We start from the raw sequence: 19,960 nt of genomic DNA on the forward strand, positions 1-19,960 counted from the left end.
CACATTTGGTTATCTAGCGTGCGTGAATGTGTGTGCCCATGCAGGTGTACATGTGCAAGCCTGAGGCCGTCTCTCGGTGAACTGAGAGTTGGTGCATCCCTTCCCCTGTGCCACTCCTGCTAGTCAGGCTGGCTAGCAAGCCACAGTGATCCTTTCTCCACCCACCTCAGGAGAGCTTAGTCACACAGCTTGTCTGTGGATGCTGGAATCTCTATGCTTGCATAGCACCATGGCAAGCCTTCTTACTCACTGCGCCCAGCCCCTGGGTCCTTGGTAAGCCATTTGTGCCCAGTTTCCTGGTGCATCACATGGAAAGCACAATAATACCTACCTCAGACTCTTAGCATTAAATGAAGGGCATTGGCAAAGAAACTAAAGCACTATTTGGCAATAATAAAATGACACTAAATACTGTGAGACACTACTACGGAAATAAGGGATTTTTATTGACGTATTTATATTAAAAAGCTCATATAAAAGACAAATTACTTAATAATTTAAAATATGCTGTAACAGCAATGATGATCTAAGTCTAGCCTATGATCTCTCAGATAGTCGAAAATACAAGTTGTCCAGTGGCAGACATTGTTCTAGCAGGACTAGTGTGGAAGTGACGGCACAGGGGAGGACGCTGTACGCCACATTTGACCACTAGACTTTCAAACCCTGTGTATGTCACTTTGTAAAATAATCAAAATGAAAAGGACATCAGGTGTAACTTCACAGTAAATAAAACACAGTGACCGTGCAATTAGTATTACTGGGGGTTTCTCCCAAAGCCTGACTGAAAGGCTAACAAAAGGCTGTAAGGACAAAGAGAACAGAGAAGAAAGCAGCATCGAAGATGGAAAATCAAAAGCTGGAAGGCTGGAAGACTGCTGCGCAGCTTTATGTGCAAAAGCTGAGAGCAGCTGAGGGAAGCATCAGATCCCAGAATCCACTGGGACTGGAAGTGAAGCATCGCTTTAACGGGTTCTGTGTGGTGTCTGATGTCCCCCCATGTATGAGTGGTTCTGCCTATTTGGATATCTGTGACCTAAATAGGTCTGGTGCCCATGGAGGCCCAACAAGGGCATCAGATCCCCTCAAATAGGAGCTGCAAAAGGTTGTGGGCCACTGTGTGGGTACTGGGACTCAAAGCTGAGCACTCTAAAAGAGAAGCAAGTGGCCTTAACCATTGAACCATCTCTCCAGCACTGTAACATCTGATTTTAAAACACTGATTCTAGATTCAACTCCTTGACTCACATACTTCCTTCCATCAGCTGTTAACCTAGATTTCAGCACAGGTTCAAAGTTTATCACGCGCAAATCCAAATTTCAAAGGAGCTGTCCTTCAAGGGGAAGTTATTGTTACAGTCACTGCAATTCAGTGGAAGTCTGCACTGAATGCTCCCTGCAGCTAGTGGCCTCTGTCATCCTTTCCAGTCCTGACCTATGGGGAAACCCTACAGGTAAAATAGCTCAGGACCTCCCAGTCACACAAGTTCTGCATCTGTGACAAGGCATTCAATTAACTTGTTAGCACAGGTTCAAATAGAATCTGCTGTGAGATACATGCTTCCTCGGCCAGAGTGTAAACACTGAAGAACTCAGACACCAATTCTAGTTGGGAATGTTATAATCACACTGGCATCCTTACTAGTTAACTGTAGAAAATATCCTTAAAATGAGACAGACACAATTAATCACTATCAAAACTGAAGGAAAAAAGATGTGAAGCACAAACTCTGTGCTGAGAACTGGACTATCAAGGTAACAGTCAATGAATGCACATACAATAGCACACAGCAGACAACAAAAGTATAAAACTGCTGAGTACCCATGGATGATGGGTGGGCAGACAGACAGATAAAGAACCACAACGCTGCCATTCCAGATGAGAGTTGAAGGTCTGAAGAAGGGATGACGAGTGTGATGCTGACAGAAAGAGTGAACAACACATGCCAAGGTTGAAGACTCAAAGGCGTGGCCAGGGGCAGGGTCTCAAAAGCCACTGTGACCACTTGGAAAGGACATGACTGTTGAAGACCACAGGTGGCACAGGAAGGAAAAACTCTGGGTTTTATTACAAAGTCAATGGTAGTTGTTTAAAACTGGGAAGCCAAGAATGTAGGAGCTATAAGTAGTAAGAATTAGAAACCAGAATGTCTTGCCATGTAAGAGAATGAGAACACAGCCTGAGTGGTGAGAGAGGGGACTGCAGAGGAGGGACAGTGGCATTGGATGGACGAAAGAAACAGCTGTGCAGTTGGGAAGACGAAGACAGTGCAAAACCAAGGTCAAGCTCAAATCTAACCCCACAACAGCCACTGTTTCCCTAAATAATTGTTTTCTCCTCCTCCCTTTTCAAATTAATGTATGCTAATCAAGCTTAGGTATTGGAGGACTAAGATACACATGTCTAATTGACTATACCTAACCTACACCAGTGCAAATCAAACACATTCAAAGCCTCCACTGTGCACTACATGTGAGACCAAGGTGACACTGTCTCCCAATCCGGTGTAACATACACTTACTGTTGTAGCAAGTGTTGTGACACATAAAAATAGTTTTGGAAATCAAAAAGTAAGAAAAGTTACTGGGTTGTCCTCAGACCTGATTAGGTGCCTGAAGCAGAAGGATGCCCTTGGGATACAGAGGCTCTCTTACACAACTTAGTGAGATCCTGTCTCAATAAATAAATAAATAAATAAATAAATAAATAAATAAATAAATAAATAAAAATAAATCAGATAGATAGATAGATAGATAAATAGATAGATAAATAGATAAATAGATAGGGATGAATCTCATTGGTAGAGTGTTTTTGAGGTGTGTAGGAGACCTGGGTTCAATCCATAGTACTAAAAATAGAAAAAAAATTAGTTGATCAAAGATATTTGGAAATGAAACTAAATAAGCTGTTAACTCATTGAGCTTAAAGACTAGTTATCTGGACTAAATGTTACAAGTCCAAGCCAATATGAAATCCTTACAAATCCGAGACATGTTTTTAAGGTTGCTATAATATATTGTAGCCGACTGCTAAACACATCCCTACAGGTTCAGAGTTGTATTTATTAATTTTTCTGAAACACTCTGATAGAAAACCATCTCCAAACAATTTCCTGAAGCTATGCTTTAACAGAACAACAAAAATTTATCCAACTTTCAGTTTATTCCCTCAGTAATGACAATTATCAAACATAGTATTGAAAACTAGAAACACAAATTGTGTTGGATTAAAACTGAGGTACACTGTTTGGATCTACCTGTGGGTTATCAGAACCCCATTTCTTAAACAGTAGGCAATAAATATCTGATTGGCATACATTAACTCAACAGTATAAAAGAAGTTTTCCGATTGAATAATTTCTTCGGGAATCCTGAGTTTTGTAAATTGACCTTCAGCTGGAGGATGTGCAGGTGATTTCAGTACAAAAAGCTTACTAAATAGTATTTGGAAATGTTCTGCCCATCACTGATTTTTTTTTGAACTTTTCTGATAGTAGGTTTCTGACATATCTAAAGGCAAATTAGAAAACTGAGTTTTATAGACCATCAGAAAAATTTTAACAGCAACATAAAAAGCAGAAAACCAGAGATGAACAAGCATTGGAAAAAGTAAAATGTAGGCAGCATTTCTACCTCCCTGACTTTGGTTTAAAGGGACAGAAAGTAACAGGGACTCAGGCAATGTCACAGGCACTGTACAGGGCACCAGGAAAAGGCATGGGTGGGGACGTCCGTTTGTGAAGTGGAATCACGTGGTCAGCAGTCAGCAGCAATGGATCTCTTAACAGTGAGAAAAGGGGCTTGTCTGAGACAGGGACTTGCTAAGTAGCCCTAGCTGGCCAGCACTCATGATGTTGCTGGCAAGGCTGGCTGGCCTGGAACTTCCCAAGATTCACCTGCTTCTGCTTCCAGAACTCAGGCTCAATGTCTTAAAAATAAGGAGCACTCTGAATATTCAAAGGTTTCTTTGTATACAACATAGAAATATAGCATTTATGTAGCTAGAATCTAAAATGTATTTTAAGTCCTAAACAGCCAGACACTGTGTATTACGTCTATAACCACAGCACTCTGGATTCTGAGGAGAAAGGATCAACTGGACGCCACCCAGAAAACTCCTGCCAGCCTGGGACACACAAAGAACCCGTATTCACAGAAACATAGACACATCCTACTTTTTAAAAATTCCCATGTTTTAAAGATTCATCAGGGAGTCCAATCCAAAGGTAGTAGGGCAAGGAGATGTGTGCTCGGGATGTAACACTTGGAAAGGGTGGACACCATCCTAGCTTGGCTCTACAGCAAGTTCAAAGCCAGCTTGGAATACATGAGACTATGTTTCAAAAACAAACAAGTCTATGGATATCTAAAAAATATTAATCTGAAGCCATTTCTCTAAGTGACAAAAAAATATGTTACTGTTATACAACTTGTTTTTTAAATGTAGAAGGTATGGCATCTGGGTAGTCACAGGTCAGAAGTGAATACAAGCACTTACACATTAACTCTTGGTATAATCTATGATTAAACATTAAACAGAACAGTCTAAGTCCCATCTAAATACCACTTACAAAGTTTCCTGATCCTAACCCCTTAGCTGAATGAACCGATGTGAGGCTCACACATGCTTCCTTCCCCAGGCTGGTGGTTAGTGGGAGAGGGACCTGAGGAACAGCACTACATTGTTAAGGTTGGAAAATCACTGTGGCCTACAAATGTTTTGCAGTAGCCTTCATGTCTTCCAACTGTCCTGCCCTTCCTAATTGTGTCTTCTTTCTCCCACAGCCCCATCGCAACACCCTGGCTACTTTTGTCTGCTTACTCTTCTCCACCCAAGATCACTTTTAGTCATTAAAATAAAAGCTGTAGGTGACCGTGACATACTCACTCCTAGCAGGAAGATGCAAGGCTTGGGCACACACAGTTGAAGCTCTGTTGAGTCTAGTGACTCAGCACTGACCGATCTTGCTTGAGTAAGAGGACACTATTCACATATTGAGATAGAAGATTCCAGTGGTAAATTCAGGTTCAGTCCATTCTCTGGCTCATATCAAGTGGAGGAATAGGATGGAACTTAAACCTCGGATACAATCTTAGCTGACACTTACGTAAGGCACTTTCTATACAACTATCAGTACAAGCAGGGGTGACATGGCTTCACAAGATTACTGTGGACTATGATCCAATAAGCCCCTCCACATTTATCTAATCAATTATCTGGGCCATGGCATGTCAACTCAAGCACTTGCTATGCCTTCATACCTGCCACTTCCTACCCTCCATGAGTTAGCAAGTGCTACCTCATCCTTCAGGTATCAGCTAAAGCATCCTGAAGAGACTGTCCCAGAATCTTACCAAGTTACAGAAGACACAGATTTCATCAAGGTTGACTGAATTGCAGCAACAGGCTAAGAGAGAAGACAGGCTTCCCTGGAGGGAAGGAGAAGAGTGAATTAACACGGAGAACAGGAAAACTGGCCAGAATGCTCTAGACTGAACGACATGAAAGATTGGTAAGAAAGTACCAGGAGCCAATTATTAACACACTCAAAGCCATAAATACTTTATGATTATTACTGCACTTCTTAATTGTAGCTGCCATTCAGCATCATGAAGACTGAGACAGCTATCTCAACATAGCTAACACTTGCATATGCTAAACAGAAATTCGGACTACTTTTGGAAGATAATTTATTTATATTTATTAGCAACATGACAGCAATATGAAGAAAGGTCCAAATCCTATTCATTTTGTTTTACCAAAGAAAAGAACAGTTTAAGATGTAAACATAAACCTACTTTATAGAAATGTTAATAGTATTAACTTAAATATATAGAGTACATAGAACGAATCCATCACATACTGAGCAGTGTTGTATGTATTTCACATGGCACAGCACACTGAAGATCACAGCCCAAATTCAAACACATGAAGCCACATCTATACTAAGTCAGGAGAGAGGCAAGCGCAAGTACTTAATCTACGGAAAAATATATGTAGTCGCAGTTGGTCCCATTAAATATCATAACTGTTTGTTTGCATGTGCTTCTTAAGGAGATTTTAAGCACATGGTGAACATATAAGTATTCAAGTGAACTAAGTGGATGAATGGGTGTACTACAATGCACCCTTAATATATATCTACATTAAAAATATAATCCAAGTATAGCTATATTAATATTGATCCTACTTAGCAAGATGTTATGAGATTTACATTTTCAATTATCAATTATGGTCATTAAAGTTTCACAATATAAAATACAACTTAATATGAAAGTAAAAAAATGAAAGCAAACAGAAAATACTAGATTTCTTATGAGAAATATTAACATTTTATTAATTTGTACTTTCCTATAAAACCCATTGTATCTCAAAAAATTCTAAGATTAAAATAGCTTGAAATTTAAATCTCAAGCTGATACTGAAAAGAACATTAAATTTATAGAATTAGCATAATTAGAATATAACTTTCTAAATATACATTCTCCAAAGTCTCCAAAAATGTTCTAGGAATACAGATTTCTAGGCAAAAAGATAATAATAAAGGATTTAGCTGCTAAATTTTCTGCTAAAATGGGCTTGAACAATACTCACCTTATAATCAAAATATAGTTGCAGACATGGGCTGTGTTATTTTACATTATTTTAGATCTATTTTCTATTATAAACTCTTTTCTCTTTGTCTGAAAAAAAATAGGTTATTTAAATCCTTTATTCAAACCAATTCCATTTTAAATGCGCCTTCTCAGTAATGGGCTATAGAAGAGCCTAAATATTCCTATTCTAGAATCTCACAAAAGTGCACCACAAACACTGAGCACTTCATAGGAAGAGTCTATATAGTAGGACAGTCACTGTCAACACAACTTCATAAAGAAAGTACCTACCACATCGTTCATGGTCCTTCACAGCACAAACTGCCTACCCTGAGGGCTCCTTTACTCTAAGTGTTACAAGGTATGTATGAAAAATGGCGGGACACTTTGTACAAAGTTAACATGCAGGCTTTGATCATATATTTGAAAATGCAGACATAAAATATCAACTCCTGCACACTCACTTTTTTTTAAACAAAAATCCTCCATGGTCTTTTAGTCACACAAAACTGGTCTTCAAGCAGTTGTAAGCATTTAAAAACCTCTATTTTACCACAGTATCTTACACAACACTGACTTTCACACACTGGAATTTAACATGGGCCTTTCCTCCCAATCTTTCAGCAGCCACCATTATCTGAATAACTTCAGTGGATATTAAGCCACTAATGAAGCATTAGTTTAAAACACAAGTTAATTGGAATACTTAAGAGTAGGATAGTCTGAGACAGGCATGTGGTGAGCACTTTTAATCCCAGAACTGGGAAGAGGCAGGCAGATCTCTGCAGGCTCAAAGCCAGTCTGGGCTACATAGTGAGTTCCACACCACCAGGGCTACAGGGAGACTCTGTTAAAAGCAAACAAAAGCAAAACAAAACAACAAGGAGTAGGGTATCCTGGCCGAATGGACAGCTACCCTTCAGTAAGGTTACTGAATCATGCTGCAAGGATAGTCTCCTCGAGATAGTTTCCAGCATCATTACTGTGCTGTCATTCTGAACAGTACTTAATGATTAAAGTCTAGAAATGTCAAGGCTGCAGGCTACATCTTCTGTGTGACTTCCTGCGGTGGTTTGAATATGCTTGATCTAGGGAGTGTGTTGTTGAAGGAAGCATGCCAATTTTAGCATGGGCTTTTAAGACCCTCATCCTAGCTGCTTGGAAGCTGGTCTTCTCCTGTTTGCCTTTGGATGAAGATGTAGAACTTTCAGCTCCTCCAGCCCCATGTCTGCCTGGTTGCTGCTAGGCTCCCACCTTGATAATGGACTGAACCTCTGAATGTTGTCCTTTGTAAGAGCTGCCTGCTCACAGCAGTAAAACCCTAGCAGATTCCACAGAAGTAACAATTCTCTTAAAATTACGTAGGAAAAGGCTGGCTAACAGGGCACCAGGAAACTCGAGTTTCTAACCAGACAACATCAGTGATTATTCTCCTTGTGTTTTTTGAGACTAGGTCTCATACAGTACAGGCTGACCTCAAATTTGCTGGTACCAAGGCTGATCCTTAACTCCTGAGTCTCTGCCTCTCAAGTGCTGGCATTACTAACAGACACTACTAAGCAGTTCTTCCCAACAGTAAATTCTCAGGACATGGAAAATCACATATACATGGACACATTACTTAAGGATTAAAACTGGATGCAAACCTCTTAAGCAGCATAAAAGAATAGTTTGATGATTAGAGGCAGAGGAGGCATGAAGAGACAGGCTCTTAGAGCTTTCACTTCAATTTTGAAACTTAAAGACTTGCTAACGAAAAATTCATTCAGAACAATTCTTCAGACTATATTAAAGACAGAAATCAGATCAAACATAAATAAGATACAAACGTAATCTATAAAATAAAAAAAGTCTATAAAATAAAGCACTCTACTGAGGCAATGTCAAATTCTATATAGAATATAAATTGAAAAGTTGAAGGTCAAGTCTACACTTGGATTCATGGTAAAATGTAAGCTGCATTCCCAGCTATGCAATTACCTGCAATAACTTATCACACTGTGTGCCAAAGGTGGACCTAAGCCTAGGACAGTGTTCTTTACCTCATTTAAGCCTGCCAGCACTTCTATAAACAGTCTGTACTTAACAAAACAAGAAACTGAGGTTTACAATGTATGTTCAAGTAATACTAAGAGCCAGAGTGAATTCACAAGTCTGTGAGTTCCCCATATGTTAACCCTCTATGACAGCGGTTCTCAATCTCCTAATGCTGGGACCCTTTAATACAGTTCCTCATGTTCTGGTGATGCCAACCATAAATTACTTTGTTGCTACTTCAGAACTAATTTTGCTATTGTTATGAATAAAAATGTAATTATCTGATATACAGAATATCTGATATCCAACCCCTGTGGGGGTCATGACCCAAAGGTTGAGAACCACTATTCTACAATTCCACACTGCTTTCTACAAAAATTATACTCAATTTTTTGTTTCTCTTTGCAGATTCTCAATCTGAAAACTATGTACCAGATAAAATGTATTTATAACCTGAAAGGCAACACTCAGAACTTTACAGATCTTCTTGGGTGTGTGCACAGCAATAAAAACTGAGCTGCCTCACAAAGTGAGCACTCCTGGCTGAGAGGAGCACGGACTGCCTCCTTACTGCACCTTATTCTGTAAACAAAGTGAGTACTCCTGGCTGAGAGGAGCATGGACTGCCTCCTTACTGCACCTCTGATACTCTAAGCAAGTGTCTTTTGGGTGACCTACAGAGTACTGGGTTATTGACATTTCTGTGCTTTATCTGGTGAACTTGCTGCTTTCAAATTCAGTCTTCAAATTCAGGTTGAAAATGAAGTCTGCCATTGTTACTAAACATGAGAAGGTCATTGTGAGCCTTAAGGACAAAGTACTTCTTAGAGAATCTTCGTTCAGCCTTCCGACATTCATGAATCAACAATACATAGTAAATACCTTTAAACATAAATTCACACATAACATTATGTAGCAGCAGCTGATGAGAAGATGGGAACCGCAGACCTCCACAAACTGTGCTGAGGTGTCTGACCGTGCTGAAGGCGCAATGGTTTCCTGTTCCCCATGTGGGTACAAAGACTTTAGTATTATATACCCTGTGTGGAGTATGGGCAGTCACCTGAGAACAGCCATATTCAGTTAGGCTCCTGTCATTTCCTTCACAGACCCTTCACCATCATTTCCCACTCAGAGCCTCTGTTGTCATCCTCATTAATGGGTTGGAGCTACACAGGTTCTAATCGAATCATGAAATGAATCTCTCAAATAAGGTTTGTTTTTCCCAGTGTGAATCTATGCTAAATAAATTTAATTTCTTATTATAAGAAATACCAGATACCCCTTAATGATGACTGCCTCAGCAGGTTAATGTTCTGAAGTTAATAAACTATATATCTGATGAACAAAACCATATGGAAGATTGAAAGATATCAGCACAAACTGAAAATCTTACCTTTATTACCCAAGTCAGAGATTTTATTGGGAAAAAATTACAGCATGTAAAATCTAAACAAGGACAATTTGGGATTATTAGGGAAAAAAGCCTTCAGGAGTCCTCTGTCTGCAGGAAAAATCTGACCAGACGAACACGCCATGGCCCAACGCACTCATTCCGAGTAAAACGCACACACAGAATATCTCCATGATGCGAGGCCTGATCATCTCTTTACAATGTAGACGGGAAGGCAGCTTTCGGTATGGAGAAGCCATGTATCATCAGCAGCATGACGCTAGCCTATCAGTGTGATAGCTTCTATAAAACACCACCGTGAGGCTGCAATAAGCCCAGAAAATGGGCTACAAATCCCAGCTATGCTCAAGCAAGCAGTGGACCAAAAATAAAAATAGGTAAAACTAAGCCAAGAATTAGATAGCACTCATCTAGATTCATGATTGGTGAGGTTCAGAGGCTGGGGTGTCACAGCGACTTACTCAGATCTGAAGGACAGTGAGTGACCATACAGAACAAAAGCATTTCTGTAATTCAGAAAAACACAAAGTTTTTCTCTGAGACACAGTATAAAAGTCCCTACTATGATTACTAAGCACATCTCTGCATCTTTAAACATGGGTAAGTCAGGAGGCTCAACTTGTACTGTCGTGTTCAGTCTCTCCAGAGACACTGTCACACGTTCCTACTTAATTTTTAATCTTTCAGAACATATAATCTGAGGTAAAAGCAATGTCAACTTTTCATTTCCTTTTCAATGATATTTAGTCATTAAATGCTGAACTGACAATCAAACTATATAGCATGAAAACATTATACCACAAAGACTATCAATTACAGGAATTTTAGAAAAATAGTCATCATTTTAATATAACCATTTTAAAAACCTCAAATGGCATGAACTAGTAAAATGTAAGAATTATCACCAGTGGGAATGCTTGATTTCCCTCCTGATTGGTGAAAATGAGCTTATGCAAGTATTTCTGAAACTCAATGGCACACATGGGCTGCCATCCTAAGGATGAACAAGCATCTCACTTTAGACATGATGGGGGACTCGGTCATGCAGTATTGTTGAACACACGCATCAGTGATCTCATCAACTCCAAGCCAGTGAGGCAGCTGTGACTAGTTCAAGGCTCAGACACACAGCACTAAGAATGGAAGAGTGGATGATCCCCTGATGCTGACCAGTTTGTCTTGACTGGGCTGTGTGAGAGGTAGGGGGACTTTTGCAGTGCAGCAAAAACTACAGCAACAGGATTACTACAGAACAATTACCCAAGTATGAAGAAAATCAAATAAGACATAAACTTGAGCAAAGCTTATCAACCCCACCTATTGTTTACATCACCTTATTAAAGTACCAGAATGAAACACAACTGTTTTACACCTCTCAGGTAGAGACTTCGGTTAAAATGAACCACGAATGGCAATGCATCATTTCTTATCTACAACAGTCAGATACCAAAACTGCATCATAACCAGTCATAGAAATGTTAAGGAATACTTGGGTTAAATTATATTTTTCAATTTTCTATCTTTAGTTAGCATTTGGCAAAGCAAGCAATACATAAATAGATCCAATGTTAAAAACCATAAATGAGAAAATATATAAAAATACACAGTAGTTTGTAGTTTTTATCTACCCTGGGTCAACCTACATCCCAAGGATGCCTCCCCAGTCAGATTCACGTCTGGCTAAAAGAAAGAGCACCAATGCGGTATCCAAACAGCCCCAGGTCTGCATCACAGGCTTCAGTGTACTCCTCCAGGGAAGAGGACCGGAGCCAGGTTCCCTCGAATGCCATTCCCCAGGTGTTCAAAATATAACTAACGGATTAGCATTAGAAGATTTGCCTTATAGGGGAATCTCACTGGTCCAGTTTGTAGCCTACAAAAAAAATGGATTATTTTTAAGTATAACATTAGAATATAAATGAAGAATGAGGATGTGATTTTTTTTTTTTTTTATTCCAGAGAAATGGAAACATTTCTAAACATGACAATTCAATAAAAAAGCATGCCTACCATTGAAGGTGGGGCCCCTCCAGATTTTTTAATATTCTTTGAAGGCATTCCATGAAGGCAACTGAGTCTAGCTTGGAAACCTGGGAAATCAAACAGTCAATTTAGAAGATTCTGTGATGACTGGAACACCGAAGATCCTGTCAACAGAGAATTAAAACTAATTTGCTGATAGTTGTGAACACCAAAAAAATTACTGGGGAGAATGTGAAATTCACACTTAAAAGACCTGAGGTAATTGCCAGAGGGCTCTTAGGCTCTGACTAAACTAGCTAGCATTCGCACACTACAACTTTCTCAGATCCACACTCCTGGCAACACCGTCCTGAGGAGTGCTGTAAGAGAGCCAGCATTTTCAATGATGTCAAAATGGGGGACTGCAGTCCTGGGGTGAGGGTCCAGCAAGCCACACTAGAGCATTCTGTGTCTCTACTGTCTCCACTCTGGTAATCCTTCCAGTGAGCCTATCCAGCACTCAGAGAGAACTACTGACCTCTTCTGCCAGGATTTGACATGAGAGGGAAGGAGCCACTTAGGATGCTCTCAAACACAGGGTCAGGGAGGTTGCTGTCCAACTCAGCAGGGTCTTCCTTTTCCCACCAGGGCACGACTCCGGCAATCCCACACGCTCCTCCCGACTCCTTCTCATAGAACCAGTCGCTCTGCTCATCATCACCTGGACAGACAGACATCCCAAGAGTCATTTCATCATGGCAACAGATATTTCAGGAACAACAATTATTCACTGATGTCGACAAGGGGAACCTAGCACACCGGTAAAATGACCTTAAATTACATCCACTTAACCTCTAAAGGAATTATTAAAAGCTGCATAGAGATAAACATATAAAAATGTATAGGATGTAGACAGCTTACAAAAATAAGAAACAAAATTTGAAAGTGTGTCACTAAGATCCTACGATGCTGATGGTTTGTTTGGAAGAGTTTTCATATGTAAACAATCCCTTTTCCTTTTAAAGGATTCTGATTTTGAAATCTCTTACTATTAAAATAGAAACTGCAATCATAAAACAAAAGCAATGCAAAAGAGTCTAAAGTTTAGCTGAGGATGATATATGACAAACAGATTTAGTTTAAATAAACAGAGTTAAAAGCAACTGTAAAATTAGGAAACTAATAAAAGTATTTTGTTAAAAATTACAATTTAATCTGATTGAAATGATTGAAAATGAATAAAATTTCACTCTAGATAAAAATTTCCATATAATAACTTTGAAAGTTTGTTGTCTTAATCATTTAATTGATCATGTTTAGAATAATTATCCCATATATATATGTATATATATACACATATATATGTTTACTCCTAGTGTTTAATTAAATATGTACTCATAATATGTAGATAGAAAACATTCCCATCATTAACAAACTATTGCTCTCATGCTCACACGGAATGAAATTGGCTTTTATCATAAGGAATAATATATAAGGGACTATGTTTAAAAAAAATTACAATTTAAAAAACTTAAATATTAACATTTCATAGGAGAGGTAAATTAAAATGCCACAGAGCAGGTCTAATAAACGCAATCAGAAACTCACTTGAGAGTGACTACCTTATATCTGAATTGTCACTAACACAGCATTATACCACGTATTGACACAAGCCTAATCCCACTACTTCACCACGAAGGTTAAGGCATGGTTAAAGAACGTAAGGCCAGCTTGTGTTATATAAACATAGAACCTGTCTCAGAAAATAAATAAGTAAGTAAGAAACTAGAAAAATGAAGTTATTTGACTTCACTTTTGTATGATATGCAATTATATTGTTAAAAAGTAAATTAAACAGTCATTAAAAACTTGGGCAAGGAATGGTGATGGGTGAATTAAAAATGTATTGTCCTATAACATGGAGAAAGTCACTTCAGCTGTGTTAGTTCCCCTATTTAAAATAAATAAAGATTGGGAACTCACACAGTTCTTAATGAATGAAATGAAATGAGAATGAAGTAAATTAAATAACAGAAAATCCCTCAGCAGCATGAGATACGGTAAACTCACAATAACTGTTGCTATTTCTTCTGAAGTCAGTGCCTTCTAAAAAATACGAGGCTTTCCAAGAAGTTCCTTTTCATTAAAGTTTATCATTTTATTTGATTATATCAACATCTATAAGCTGGGTAAGATTACCAAGGTGGTTCTACTGACTTGTTCTGATAAAGTCAGTGCACACGCAGGTGAAAAGAGTGGCCATCTAATGTGCCCTCCTTCCCAAGGAACCTCGGGAGAAAGTATGGGCAATATTACTGTGCTTTTCTTTTCCCATAAAAAAAAAAAAAATCACTGAATGGCTTAAAAATCTAAGACAATATATAATCTGTTTCTTTCTGTAGAACCTACTTTCTGCTAATGCATCCTTTTTGTTGTTGTTTGATTGGTTTGGCTTCTGAGACAGAGTCTCAAAAGTAACCTTGCTGGTGTAGAACTCACAGATACCACTTTCCTGCTTCTGCCTCCAGTGCTAGGATTAAGGGCATACACTACCATTCCTGGACTTATTATTGCATTTTTTAAAAAAAGATACCTCTGTGCTAACACCTATGGCTAGCTCAACTTTATAATCAACAACGAATGAGAGAGAAGTCAGCTGATGGGAGTAGGTGATGTCAGCCCAGGTAAGCAGGACTCCTCAAAGTACTGCGATTCTGAGGTCTAAAACGATTCTGGATTTTTGCAGGATAGAAAAGACCTCAAATATAAGATAGTTGTGTTTAATAGTTAATTATGGTGAATTAATAAAAGCCATTAATACAAGTGAATAAAGTGGCAAACCATTACAAATCCATTTGAATGCTTACATAGTTTTATAAACATCTGGAATAAGGAGAAGGATAAAACTTGGTGTCTTGTCTTTCTTGCTAAAGGAAACCAATTGCAATGAAGTGTGCAAAGCTTAGTGGCAAGTGCTACTTTTTAGAATTTGTAACTGGGTTAGGAAGCCAAGACATCTTCTGGGAAGTATAGAAACCAGTGAAGTATAGAAGCCGCTAAGTAGCGTTTGTAATGCCAAGGGGTTACTGTTAGCAGCATATACAATAACCAGTAATATGCACAGCTCTAAAATGGACTTTTCTAAAGGGGAGTGGTGTTGGTACCTTGTCTTCCCTCATCGTTGGTGAACAGGCCGGCATCAGTGCTGCTGAGACTGCTGGAGTCACTACGAGCAGGAAAAGAAGACAAATGAAGCAGATCAGAACAACAACTGATCCCCTCAGTCCTCAAGCTTTGAGGACAGGGCGGCCCAGAGATGGACCTGAGCCTGGCAAAGATCTGAACGAAAATAAGATGTCTTCTTTTTATTCACATCAAACATCAACTGTCCCAGTTCCATTAACCACAGAGCACATTAGGGGGCATAAAGGCCCAGGAGTCTACCAAGACCTGGACAGAGCAGCTGTGACTGCGGAGTGCTCACACAGGGACACACTCTACTGTCTACTCTCACCAAAGGCTCATTGCTCCCTTCTGCTGTGCTGTGTGATTCAGCTCCAGCCTCAGCTCCATAAGACAGGAAAGTCCCACTCAGAGGCAGGCCAAAACTTTCTTCAGCACAGAAATACAAAACCCATGTGAAATGACTTCCATGACCATATTTATAACTTTTATACAAAAACTATTCTGAAAATTTCACATCAACCCTATTGCTTCCCGAGGAGAAGAATTCATACGGGTGGCAGTGCCATAGCACAGAGTCAAGCCACAAAGTGAGTTTTAGCCAATATTAAGGGTTCTCAGTTTTCTGTATAAACTAGAGAACAAGACACAGGTTCAAATTTAATTTGGAAATTCAAATAAATAAGATATACTCCAAAAATAACACAGCATTAGTATGGTTCTAATGGAAACAATATTATGTATATGACAGGCCAGTTAAGGAAAAAGTATAAAGAAATTAAGTACAAACCATGGAAGGCTTGGCCTCTCAGAAAACTGTCATTCTAAAAGCTCTTAGGTACTTGCTTGCTTACTCTTATCTCTTGATTTTAATAGATCAAGAAATTGTCACTGGTGACCTTTAAAATTAAAATAGTCTTTTTAGAGGGTATTTATTTGGGGGCTGAAGAGATGGCTCAAAGGTAAGAGTACTACTGGCTGATCTTCCAGAGATCCTAGGTTCAATTCCCAGCAATAACATAGCAACTCACAACTGTCTGTAACTCCTGTTTCAGGAGATCCAACACTCACACAAACATGTAGTCAAAACACCAATGTACAAAAATAAATAAATAAATAAAAACTTTTAAAAAGTATTTATTTGTGTGATTGTGCATACATGTGCATATACAGGTCTGAAGATTCGTCTGTGGGTACAGCTTATGGGAGTCAGTTCAACCCATTCCCCATGTGAGCTCTGAAAACAGAACGCAGAGCATCAGACCTGTTCTAAGTGCCTTCACTCTCCAGCCCAAAACAAAAAACGTAAAACAATGTAGCCTAGCTTATTAAAATCAGGCACATTAGCCTGTTTAAAATATTATAAAATATTTATGATGAAAGTCACTGCTAAGGATCTAAATCCACATCATAGCATCTGCATACAAACTATCAGTTTATATCTGCTTTTCAAAAATAAATTATGAAAGGTCTAAGAATTTGTCAAGAGTCTCAGTTTTTAGACTTTCTTCCAATTGACTCTCCAAGTTTCCTATACAACAATGTTTCTAAGGTATCAAAGCTATGCCATCCCATCTACAAACACAGATATCCTTGCATAAAAAATGATAAACACTTCACGGGTTGGACCACCCACCTATGTAGGAGAGAGAGGTGTACAGAAGTTTGACCTCCCTCTATGGATACAAGGTCCAAACTGCTATTTCTGCTTTTCTTGTTTTCCTTTTAACCCCATCCTTAACATACCTCAGGCACAATACCTCTTCTGGAAACCCCCAAGATAAAATGTACATAATCCCTCCTATTCCCTAAAGACAGACACTTTATAGGATGCCCTGGAAAGTCTAGTGTAGCCTTCCATAATCAGATCAGTCATATTGTCCAATTAGACCAATGCTTACTAATAAGGCAAGTTCAGCCTGACCACAGAGCGCCAGTATTTACCAGCCTGCAAGCAGTGAGTCAATTCACAATGTTTCTGCTGTCAATGTCTCTGGGTTCAGATTTACCACTCTAATCTATTCTATTTACAACCAGGTTCACCTTTCTACAGTATAACTGGTTGGCTACAGGTTAACAGAAACAGAAGACCAACAGCAATTCTGATAAAACACATTGTATCCATTAACTGTGATGGGGGTCCCATAGTAACAAAATATCAACAGGGAGAGGCAATGGACTCAGGATGAGAATGTGAAAGGCAAGAACTCTGCAAACTGCCTTTGCAACATTTCTGTAAACTTAGAATTACTTTTTAAAAACTCACAAAACATTCATCTATACATCTACCACCTAAGATAGCTTTCAATGTAAGAAATAAAAGGTCTTAGTTTATACTTGCAGAATTCAGTTTAATCAAGGACTTTTAAGGGCTGGCTTCCTTGTAAATCTTTCTATTTTCGGGTCTGGCACGCTTGCTCATGCTCTTCCTCCAAGAAGCAAGCTCGCCTCTGCCCACCACATGGCGTACCAAGATGTATGGAAATTTAGATTCTGCAAGACCAGTCTTTAGTGATCCTTGCTCTCTACTGCGGTGTTTTTTATGGACACATAAAATAATTGTATTGTGTTATTGAGACCATGCCAGTTGCTACAATACCTCCCTGTTGCTATGCAAGAAGAACTTAAGAAAGGCCTTTCATTTCCAGCAGCTACAGCACATGACAATTCGTCTGTAAGTATCTTGACTCCTTTTTTGGAAATGATTTTTATAACTATTGTTCAGGTGAAAATATGTTTCATGAGAAACATTTACATATTAATATTAATCCCTTTTCCATTTGGCTCATTTTTGTTCTTTCTATGAATAAAATCCAGGCATCATCTGAGAGTACCAGTGTTCCAAACAGAACTTTAGACATATGCAAGTGCTGTCTGCAAGCGCAGACTCTACCCTCTACTGTATGAACTAAGGTCAATCAAAGGTCAACAAAACACTACTGCCAAGATTACGTTGTGCTAAGTTTCTTCACTGCCAAAAATTCCCATTTCCTCTGTGATGAAATCTGAACACCATAGCACACAGGCCTTAAAGAAACGCTGCTGCAGCCTCAGCTCCTCTTTATGGTCTTGTAGCCTGAGCTGCAGACACTTCTTCCCACACGGATCTGACTCGCCTGTCCGTTCCTTGCTTACTCTCCAGTCCTCCCTTTTCTGAACAAGTCTTAGCTCTCGCTTTGAAACACAGCTCCTGTGAGAAGTCCCCACTCACACAGAACATTCCGTCCTAGTATTAGCCTGTATGCCATCCGTGCATAGTGCAGGAGTTAAGCAGATGTTTGCCATACACATATGTGCGCACGGACACACACGCACACACACACACACACACACACACACACACACACAATTTTCTTAATTATAAATCATATCCAAGAAAATATAAACCTTTGTAAAATGCAAAGCTATGGGAACAGAAAACACCTTAACCAGGTAGCAATCCTTCTACAGAAGAAATTGCACTGAGCCCTTCCGTGGCAGCAGAAAACTGGTATAAAGAAAAGTTTAAAATTCAGGGGAAATTTAGTTTAAATTATTTGATTTAAAATATGATATTTAAACTATGTGCCTGAGATGTGAGGAACTGGGAAACTTAATATCTATCCCTGACAGTGATTTTTGGTTGAAAAAAATGAGAAATATATGAGAAAGGGTTTTGCCTCATTATGGTTCCAGGGGAAAAAGAAGTAAGAAGTAGATCAATAAAAAGAGGCAGAGACAGCAAGAGGGAAGAGCTTTCGAAATTAGGGAACAAGGCAGCTGACCTTTGAATAACCCAGAACTCCCATCAGACTGTTCACCGCTGCCACACCCCCAGCAGCGAGCAACCCCATTAGCTGCTTTAGGCTGAGAGGTCCTTGGTCACAAGGACTCAGTACTAGAATACATCCAACCCTATCCCTGTGCAAAAACTATTTTCTGGAAAGAAGGAAATCTTTTTGTTTGATTTTTTAAGGAAAACCTGTGTAAACAGTAAAGTGTCTAATAAAACTATCGTTCTGTTAACTCGACCTGGGTTCTTATCATAACTGCTGTCACGCAAACACAAATATCCAAAGTCTACAATTGCCAAGGTTAAAATGAGTCCAAGTTTAATACAATTAAAATGAAAACTCAGACATTTTCCCCAGAAGCACTCATTTTCTTCTGGCTCTAAGAGATGTAAGGACATGTGCTGAACACATGAGCACACTAGCTGTTTTTATAAGCAGTACAGCTGGATGAACGGCAAAGACTCACTCTGTCTGACATGCGACGAGCATGTGACAATTAACGGCAGTCTTCCTGAGACAGACAGAAATGAATGCTACAGTTTCCATTTTGTTAAGAGCCAAGATCAGCTGACTCTACACCATAAATCAGGTCTTCATATTTATTAAGTGATCAGAATCCCCCTAGCAAGCTATAGACCAACACTCCAAGCCCCATGAACCCCAGAGTATAAACTCTGAACACCAGGAAACAGAATAATGAGTGTGTGCCCTAACATGCTCCGAAGGCCATGGCTCCCTAATTACACAATGAAACTCATCCTAAAGCACTATTATCCAAAAGCATCCCCTTTCCCACAGAAAAGTCACTGTCTCACTTTGTAGCTAGAAATCAAAACAATTATAACACAACCAATAAATATTACATAAGTCAAATGGGCAATTCTGCTTCCTGTGAAAATGCTACAAATTCAAGCCTAGTTACAAAGTAATATCACTATCATTATGGCAACATATAATTATCTAAAAACAAAATTAATTAATTAATAAAACACAC

General features: G+C 39.0%; 1 protein-coding gene across 2 annotated transcripts in view; it reads right to left on the minus strand.

The window, feature by feature from the left end:
* Nucleotides 1–19,960, minus strand: part of GPATCH2 (G-patch domain containing 2) — a 136,956-nt gene that overhangs the window by 107,536 nt on the left and 9,460 nt on the right. For both annotated transcript variants that reach the window (XM_080919209.1, XM_080919210.1), the window contains exons 3-5: nt 15,175–15,236; nt 12,549–12,731; nt 12,059–12,138 (exon numbers count right to left, since the gene is read on the minus strand). In XM_080919209.1, coding sequence (XP_080775335.1) covers nt 12,059–12,138; nt 12,549–12,731; nt 15,175–15,236 — 325 coding nt within the window. The remainder of the gene's footprint in view (nt 1–12,058; nt 12,139–12,548; nt 12,732–15,174; nt 15,237–19,960) is intronic.

This window comes from Micromys minutus (assembly GCF_963924665.1).
Source record: "Micromys minutus genome assembly, chromosome: 1".
In the NCBI taxonomy this organism is placed as follows: Eukaryota; Metazoa; Chordata; class Mammalia; order Rodentia; family Muridae; genus Micromys; species Micromys minutus.